Source organism: Mastomys coucha, unplaced genomic scaffold (genome assembly GCF_008632895.1).
Source record: "Mastomys coucha isolate ucsf_1 unplaced genomic scaffold, UCSF_Mcou_1 pScaffold20, whole genome shotgun sequence".
NCBI lineage: Eukaryota > Metazoa > Chordata > Mammalia > Rodentia > Muridae > Mastomys > Mastomys coucha.
In genome coordinates, this window is record NW_022196903.1 from 49,787,185 (window position 1) to 49,796,631 (window position 9,447).

The 9,447-nt window shown below is 43.5% G+C and overlaps 1 protein-coding gene across 4 annotated transcripts in view; it reads left to right on the forward strand.

The window, feature by feature from the left end:
• The first annotated feature begins 3,901 nt into the window (after positions 1-3,901).
• Positions 3,902-9,447, forward strand: part of Znrf2 (zinc and ring finger 2) — a 72,318-nt gene continuing 66,772 nt past the window's right edge. For 2 of the 4 annotated variants that reach the window (XR_004122015.1, XM_031381973.1), the window contains exon 1: positions 3,915-4,761. Coding sequence is in view for 2 of the 4 variants with exons in the window: in XM_031381973.1 (XP_031237833.1) it covers positions 4,278-4,761 (484 nt within the window). In the remaining 2 variants the exon portion in view is untranslated. Of the gene's footprint in view, positions 4,762-9,447 lie in introns of all 4 variants that reach the window. The other 2 variants (XR_004122016.1, XM_031381972.1) reach the window with 2 other exon arrangements.

Sequence of the window (9,447 nt, forward strand, 5' to 3'; positions counted from 1 at the left end):
GTGAGCCCTGGGAGTTAAAGATATTGGAGACTAGAGCCCCTGTGCTTGGGAGGTTTATACAATCTAGGCCTAAAATACAGAGCTTGCCTCTCCTGGGGCTTCGGGCTACCCTTGAGGGAGGTGGTGGTACTGGGAAATGTCTTATACTACTTTTTAATCATTCATACATTACCATAGGGATTTGCAAAAGTAGCAGGAGACGGAGAAGATGGTGCTTATGCACTGGAGGAGAGAACACATGCATTATGTAGCAGAGAGCTATTTTTTCCTCTAAGCTCCTTTTCACCTCTATAGGCTGGGAAATCCCCTTGGTACTGGGCCCACAATACTCTTTCCACTATGTTTTATATCTTTGCAACAGTATGGCCCCAGTAAAGTCTTTTACAACACTATGGAATGTAAGAATGCAGGAAAAGTGTCATAGGTTATGTTTGTTTGCTGTTAAGGCTTTTGTGTGTGTCTAGGATGTGAGCGTATATTTGTTCATGGACATTTTCAGGTGTCTGTGCATGCACGTGGAGACCAGAGATCAATCCTGGGTTGTCATTCATTAGGAGCCCTCCACATTATTATTATTGCCACTATTATTGTTGTTATTATCATAATTATTGTTTTTTTCCTGAGACAGGGTCTCTCTGTGTCCTGGAACTCACTCTGTAGAACAGACTAGCCTTGAACTCAGAGATCTGCCTGCCTCTGCCTCCTAAGTGCCCAGCTCACTTTTTTTTTTTTTTTTTTTTTTTTTTAAGCCAGCCTCTTTACTGAGTCCTGGAGCTTAGCTTACTGATTAGGGTAGGATGGCTCAGTGAGCCCCAGGAATCCTCCTATGTCCATCTCCTTGGAGACAGGATTATAAGCCATACTCCCAAGCCTATCTTTTCTCATGGTACTAGAGTCTGAATGCTGGTCTGCATCTTTGCATGGCAAACACTTTATAGACCAAGCTATCTCCTCAGCCCAAGGTGCTGTTCTTTTTTTGTTTAATTAAAATATTGTTTGTAAGCCAAAGTGAACTAAGAATGAAATATAATACACATATTTAATCTCTCATTAATAACTTTATACTAGTCTGATAAGCAAGAATCAAGTTGTTTTTATTAGTAGGTGCTGACATTTTGTCTTAGCCATTTTTAAAAATGATAATGATTCCAAAATCTATGTTAAACATAACATAGGGCTTTACTCACCAGCTGATTAATATGAAGCATTTTTGTGACACATTAAAGCCTATTTAGGACAACAAAGACTGTTTAAAATGTTAGCTACATCATGAAATAAAGAAAAGTTTATTAAAAAAAACTTTAACTACAAAGATTTCAAATAACCTTGGGTTTTTTTTAATATATATACTTATCTGGTCAAGCCAGTATAGTGATGTATTTACTAGTAATGACTACTAAACAGTTACAAATAATACTTGAAGGCTTAACAATGTATTTCACTTGTAGAAAATACTGAGATCAAATACACTAAACTTTAGCATACTTGAAACTTTACAGTATCATAGTATGCTACAGACAATATACATATTATTATTCCATAATAGGTAGGATAAGGAATTTCCAAGTATTTTCAAATAGATAGTGGATCTTCTGAGACTCTCAGCTGCTCTGAGACTGGTCCTATGGTCATGTGCACTTTACACATTTTACAAGAAACAGTCTTAGCTAAGGCAAAAGGCTTGGCTTGCCCCCAGTCCCAAAGCCAGCATGGAATAGAATCAAGATCTAATCCCAGCTTGACTATACTACTCTGGCGTGTGCTTACAATCCTGTCCTGATTCCTGTCCATTGCTTCCCTTTAAAGAACCAATGGAGGTACCAGAGGAAGAACACTTTCTTAAGGAACACTATAGAACACACTTAAGAACAAGTTTCTTATGTATGAAGAACTGGTGGGGTGTGACAAGGCTACCGATTGTAAGTGAAGTCCCCGCTGCTTGGCAATCAAACACAAGTCTTCATAGGATTACTGTTTGGAGAGAGAGGAGAAGGCCAGAAGAGAAGTAGACCAAGGAAAGAATAGAGAAGAGTCTCCTCTACACTGCTGCCATCAAAGAGTAGTAATGTAGGGGTACGGGTGACTTTCAAGAATCACTTTAGGGCTGGCATGGTGGCTCCAGCAAGTAAAGGCACCGACCTCCCTGAAGCCACATGGAAGAAGGACAGAAGTCCTGTGAGTGTCCTCTGATACCACACGTGGCCATAGCACAAGGTAGCCACATCCATATGTATATACAAATACATACAAAGTACAAACTTTTTTTAAATAAAAGAGTAATTTTGGTATGACTGGAAAACTTGAATGCACTCATTCACTGAAAAGCTACTACTGTATTGCCATAGACTGTTGAGTGTCTAATGAACACCATGATCAGAGCTATGAAGCCATTGTTACACAGCACTGTCTTCAGTTCTGGGAATGGGATGACTGGTAACATTTGCAGAGAAGAGACATTTGATAACATGATGTAATGCAGGATATTTCATATAAAAGCTCAGAGTAACTATGTCATGCGCTATGCCCATATATAAACATATATATGTAAAACTACATTTCTTCTTCCTCCTCTTCCTTCTTCCTCCCTCTTCTCCTGGTTGAGACTGGTTTTTGCTGTTTCTTAGGCTGACCTTGAATTGTAAGGTTCAAGTGATTCTCATGATTCATTCTCTCCAGAAGCTGGGAACTCCAGGCAAGCCTGTTCATAAAGCCTCATTTCTCCTATTTACAAAACCTAATTTATGGCTGAAGCGACGGCTCAGCGGCTAAGAACACTGGTTGTTCTTGCAGAGGACCTGGGTTTGATTCCCTGCACACCCATGTGACATTTAATCATAACTACAGTTCCAAGGGATTTAATATCTTCTTCTGACCTTCACTATGGGCACCAGGCACACACACACATGGGGAACTTACATGCAGGCAAAACATTTATACACACACAAAAATTAAAAAAAAAAAAAAAAAGCGAACCAAAACTCCATTCCCTTATCTTTTGAAAGAATCTCTAAAATCACTACTTAAATGACTCACCACAAATACAAAAGGGGAAAACCGCGACAGTGCACCTCTGCAGTTTGTTCAAACACACTTGAACATAGACAATGCTACCAGTACCCTCCAAATGGGAGCGTCAGAGCCTGCTAGGCCAAGCACCACACACACACACACACACACACACACACACACACACACACACGAAGGCGTTTAGAATCCTGTTAAGTTCCATTTAGAGAAACCACAAGATTTTAAAGCTGCTATTGCTCTGGAGATTTAACTCAAACATTCTGGGCAAGGAAGCCAAAGTCCAAAAAAGGTAAAATAATTTACAGTCTGCATAATTTGGCTTGGTGTTGGGCCTGAAGGCTGGGTCTCAGGGAGAAGATAGTCTCTGCACCTCAGTTTTTCAGTTTTTGCTCTACCCATGAAGGTCAAGCTGGGTTACCATTCGTTCTTCCAATTTTGTGCTCTTCCTTTCTCTTAGGATAAATCGGATCAAGTTGGCTTCAGCCTTCCCCTTGTTTTGTTCTGTCCTTTGTGCCTGTATTGTTTTTTTGTTTGTTTTAAATCATCTTCATTGCTGAGATTGTTTTTGTTTGTTTGTTTGTTTGTTTGCTTAATCAGTGTATACAGTACGAACGAAGGTCATTATCTACCCTCCCAAAAGCTCCAGACGCAGGGTACTGCCCAGGACGCCCCAGCCAGGAAAAGGTGCACTTGCTCTTCTCCAGCGTTCACAGGCCACGTGCGGGAGGAGGGGCCGCCTTCTGATTGGCGCCAGGAGTCTCGCCTGGAGGGCGGAACCACCTGTCTGTCCATCACCACATGCTGGGCGGGGACTGGGCGGGCCAGCCTAGTTGTAGGGCAGAGCCAGAGCAGCGGGACCCAATCTCTGCGCTTCGCCTCCACTCGGCCGCCGCTCCTCCAGTGCGGGCCGCGAGGCGACGGTTGCCGGGGCGCGCGCCACCCGTTCCTCTTTTCCCGTTGCTAGCGGCTGGCGCGCAGGGAGGCGGCCCCCAATTCGGCCGGGCGCCTCCCACTTTCCGAGCCGCCGGGGAGCCGGAGGATGGCGGCCGTGGCAGCGGCCGCCCGGGAGGAGGCGGTGCGGAGGCCGCGGAGCGCGGCAGCGAGCGGCAGCGGCCCGTCGCGACGGCCCGGCAGCGGCAGCGACCGCGTCCGCACGGCTACCTGAGCACCGGCCACGAGCTGCGTTCCGCCTCTCTCTCTCTCTCGCTCTCTAGCTCGCTCGCTTGCTCGCGGCCCCGGGCGGCGCGGACATGGGCGCCAAGCAGAGCGGCCCCGCCGCCAACGGCCGCACCCGCGCCTACTCGGGCTCGGACCTGCCCTCCGGGACCGGCGGCGGCGGCGGGGCGGACAGCGCTCGGGCGGCCCGGTTCGCGGCCCCGGTGTCCGGCGCGCAGCAGCCCAGCGCCTCGGCTGGCTCGGCGGCTGCTGCGGCTGCTGCGGCGGCGGCAGCGGCGGTAGCGGCGGCCTCGGCCCCGGCAGCGCCCCGTAGCCGCTCGCTCGGCGGGGCGGTGGGCAGCGCGGCGGGCGGCCGCGCGGCGCAGTCGGCCTTCAGTATCCCCAGCGCTGGCGGCGGCGGCGGCGGCGGCCCGTACGGCTCCCAGGACTCAGTGCACAGCAGCCCAGAGGACGGCGTCGGCGCTAGGGACCGGGACCGGCCGGCGGGTGGGGGCCCTGGCGGGCCGCGTCTGGTGATCGGCTCGCTCCCGGCCCACCTCTCCCCGCACTTGTTTGGAGGTACGTCTCCTTGCCCTGCCTGCGGCTCCCCAGCAAGGGAAGCGCACCCCCAACCCCACCCCCTTGCAACGCGGTGAATGGAACAAGTATTGTTTTAAAACAAACTGACGAAACAGCCTCGTGGTTGTAGCTTTTAGTACCAGGAAGTCAGGGGAGATGAGTGGCTGAGTGTGGTTCTGCCCGGAGCTGAAGGGCGAGCGATTTTAAAGGCCCCAAGCCAGAAGGGACTCACGTGGACGTTTGAGTGTTTGAAAAAAGGAAGTTCTCTCTCCTTTGGTTGGACTCCTAACAAAGCTGCAATCCTTGGCGTCTCTGTAAATAGCCCTATCTACTTACTGGGTACTTGTTTTCTGGGTGTACGTGTTAATGCAAGGTGTTGCTTCACCCCCAGGAAACTGCTACTTTTACAGTGTGGCTAATGTCACTACTGACTGCTTAGTTTGAAGCGGATTGTGGAAAAGTTCAATAACAGTTGTTTAAAAAGATAATCTTTACAGTGATCACAGCTCTACCTATAGAGGCAGTAATTGGACAAGGTCTTTCGAAGAGCGGTGTTGACTAGAGTTAAGGAACAATTTAGAGGTCAGTGATGTGCTTTTAATGTTGTTTGAAACAGGAGAAAGGGTGCAGTTGATTGTGAAAATGTGAACTCAGCCGCATATTGCCACCTCCTTTCGTTATTTGACTAGTATTATATATTCACACAGAATGATGTAAAATCCATCCCTTCAATTTTTATGACCCCTTTATTCATGTGTGGTTAAGCGGAGTGTTTACTGATTTGTGTTCCAAAGCAATCAGAATCTAGTGTTAGTTCGTGAGAATGTCATGTTTTGTTTCTACCATCTTAATGATATTTTGCATGCTTGGTATGAAACCACCTAGCTTTTAGATGCCTTTATTACTATTTTAAGTGTTTTTATTTGTTTGTTTTGTTTCATTTTGTTTTGTTTGTGAGGTTCTGGGACTGTTACCTAAGTTACTGAGCTTGTTAGGCAAGCTTTTTACCAGAGCTAAATACCTAACCTGGCACTTAAATAATTTGCTTTATGTTAAGTTCTGTAATGTCAATAATTATAGCAATGTTTCTGAAAGTTGAAGCATCTTTTTTTTTTTAAAAAAAAAAAATCTTGTGTTTTAGGAAAAGAATATCTCCTTACTGTGATTTGAGGCACTGTAGTTTCCTGAGAATTGGAGGGTAATGGTACATTTTAAAAATATGTATCTTTTTAAAATGAAGTTTCATTGAGCAGTTATCACAAATAGAAACAAGAAAAGGGACTAGGAAAAGTATTTGTTTGTTTGTTTGTTTTTGTTTTTGTTTTTTGAGACAGGGGTTTCTGTGTGGCCCTGGCTGTCCTGAAACTCACTGTATACCAGGCTAGCCTTGAACTCAGAAATCCGCCTGCCTCTGCCTCCCAAGTGCTGGGATTAAAGGTGTGCGTCACCACTGCCCGTGGAAAAGTATTTCGAAGTTAATATTTTATGTACTGAATACTACTTTTATTCAGTTTTTCTCAGGGCTGATGATTCTCTTTGACAGGAGTCGTCTTATGTATGTTTTTATTTTGTTAAAGTAACTGGAGCAAGGCAGCTAGCTGGCCTTCCTGCTATTCCTAAAAATCTGGCAAGACCTATTTGCCAAGTGTTGGAATGCAAGCCCTTTTTTTTTTAAAGCTAATTTTTAGATTTGTGTACCCAGTGTGTAGTTCTTTAGTAGTCTTGTTGAGTTAAGAAGATAGGTTTCGTAGCAAGACAGTGACACTGGGAGGGAACCCTGGGGCAGCTTTGCTCATCCAGATCTCTGGTGAGGTTGAGTATTAAAGTCATTAATTGTGTGAAAGGTTTCAGTTTTTTCCTTCAGTTCATTAAGAACTATTATAGATATGTATCATTCTTGGGACAAATTTGAGAAAAGTAGTCATTTATGTGAGAAACTTCAGTTGACAAACGCCTAAAGGGGATCAGAAATGACCTTACTTGAGAAGGGATCAAAATTGTGGTGACCTTAAAATACTTGTTGATGCAAACAGTGAAGTCTATCCTTAATGGCTTTACTTAATGAGACTTGTATGTGTGACTGTGGGCAGGGTCATGAGAAAAACTAATGGAAGCATATTTCTAGTCCTTCTGAGATGGAGGGAACTGGATGTGCTGTATTAAGTAGTTAGACTTGATCTTTACATTAATTTCATTTTATATGTTTCATATCAGTGCGTTTATTCAGTTACAGTTAAAGGTTGGGCATATGCAGTGTTTATTGAGTTATGAATTGTTAGGGCATACATAATAGACTCCAACTGAAAATTGAGAAAAAGTATTTCTAAATTAATAGAAAGTACTTATAAATATATAAAGCACTAATGTCTATTGTTTCTTAACTAGAAAGTATGCTACTAAAAAATAGGAGAATGTTCCTTGTAAACTCTCAATGCTATATATTGAAAGAGAAAACCTAAACTGTCACTCTTTACATTGTTTTACATTTAGAAGTGTAGCCAGTAGATTTGTAAGCTTCTCTCTCACTGTGAGTTGCCAAATTGAGTAAAGTTTTCTGTGCTGATTGTTGCCATTTGCTCTCTGGGGTGTATGTTTTGGCTATAGACATTCTTTTTTTTTCTCTAGAGAATTACATGAATGGAAGGGAGGTGAGTGACCAGATATTTCAGCTTGTAGGCATTGAGTTCTCTTGGAGATTACGATATAGTTAGAATCTGTGTAGAGTTTTTAGAGGAAGCAGGGCTGGCTTGTTTTTATTTACTCCTAGACTGGTGAGGTGAATACTGAATATACAGTGACCACAAGTTCCGCCCCCCCCCCCCCCCCCCCCCCCCCCAACGATAATATTCTGGTCCCAGATTGGTTTTAAAACTGGTCTCAACTGGGAGGTGGTGACGCATGCCTTTAATCCCAGCACTTGGGAGGCAGAGGCAGGCGGATTTCTGAGTTCAGGGCCAGCCTGGTTGACAGAGTGAGTTCCAGGGCTATACAGAGAAACCCTGTCTCAAAAGAAAAAAACAAAAAACAAAAAAAAAAACTGGTCTCTAAGAGCATTGTTGACTTTTGAAAGCCTTGCTATCTTAAAGATGATTTGTGATTTATTTTTTGTCTATAGTTTCTCACTACATTGCTGATGTTCATAAGAGCTGTTAATAGGAGTGATAAAATAGTCTTTTCTGATATAGCTGTCAGAGGAGGTGAATTAGACTGTTAGAGTACCCCAATGAGTGAAGATTATTTCTAGAGAAATTCTGTGGACTGGAGTAATGTATCTGGGTCTGGTAGGAAGATAAAGTGAATTACTTTAAGACATTAAACCAGCATTTCCTTGCTTGGTTTTGGCTGCTTAATTGTCTTCAGTTTATTTGGGTGTGGCACACCTGTGAGTAGTTAAGCAGCCTGTAATTCAGGTGTTTCCTGTTATTTATATTGAAAAAAAAAACTGAGCCATCATTTAAAATTGTGTGTGTTAAATAAGATGTGTATTCCTAGGAAGATTTATTTAAATTAACTTTCAGCACAGATGTGACATTTTATGGTATTGTTCTCAGTCATTACTTACAATAAGTACCACTATATTTGAATTTGGGAGACTGTAGTTAATCTGCTCTCCATTCTTGGATTTTACCTTTATACAGTTGATGATTTTCTTGGGGAGGGGCAGAAGTTGCTTGGTGGTGTGAAGGGGAGGCCATGCTGGTAACAACCACTTCTGCTCTTCTTGCCAAGGGACTTGGACGGTTAATATTTCTCACTTGTAAACTTCATCTATCTTTGAAGATCACAGGTGATACCTTATGTTGCTTGCTGAAGTGTGGCTTCTGGCCTGGATGGTCCTGCTTTGGGAATTGTTTGGAAGTAACCTTGAGGTTCGAGGAGTGGGATGAGTTGCACAGGGCGGTCCTTTGAGACCTCTTTGTTGTAAGCTCGCATGGAAAGCCTGCCGGACTCCCTTCTGCTTGGTTGCTTTGCCTGGTGACCAGTAAGTAGGATCTTATTGCTGTCTGTCTACCTATCTCTTACTCATCATGTGCATAATTTTGTGGAAAATTGCCCTAACATTCTACTTACCAGTTTCACTGGTTATACATGTAATCTGGGATGTGGGTAAATGGGCTGAGAAAAGTTCATGAATTGCTTTAGGTAGCAAAGAAATTTTTGGGATTACTTTCTTATTTAAATAGTCCTAAGCATTTTTAAATGCAAGTTTGTTCAAATTCTGTAGGTTCTGAACCATTTCTAAACGTAGATTCTAAACATTAACATGTTTAAAAATTGGAGAAACCATGGTACTTTGTGTGAACAAAAGGTTCAGAAAAAAATTTTTCTGTGTTGTACTGTTGCTTGTTAGTAGAGTATTAGAAATACAGCTATTTGATGCAGTACACATTCATGAGTATCTGTAGGTCAGAAGTCTCCACACAGCTTAGTGGGCCAGGGTGTTGGTGTGGGCACTGGGACTGTTGCTTGCTTTCACTGAGGAGCATCTGCCTGCAAATTCCTTAGGTATCGGAACTTATTTCCTTGTGGTGGTTAGGTTCACAGCGCCTTACTCTTCTCCCCATTCCTATTAAATTCTTAGTGGAGTCATTGTAGAATAATGGGTTTTGGTGTGACATTTCCTTTCCTCCCTCCTTTCTCTCCTTCTCCCTCCTTCCCTCTTCCTCCTTTTTTTTTTTTTTTTTT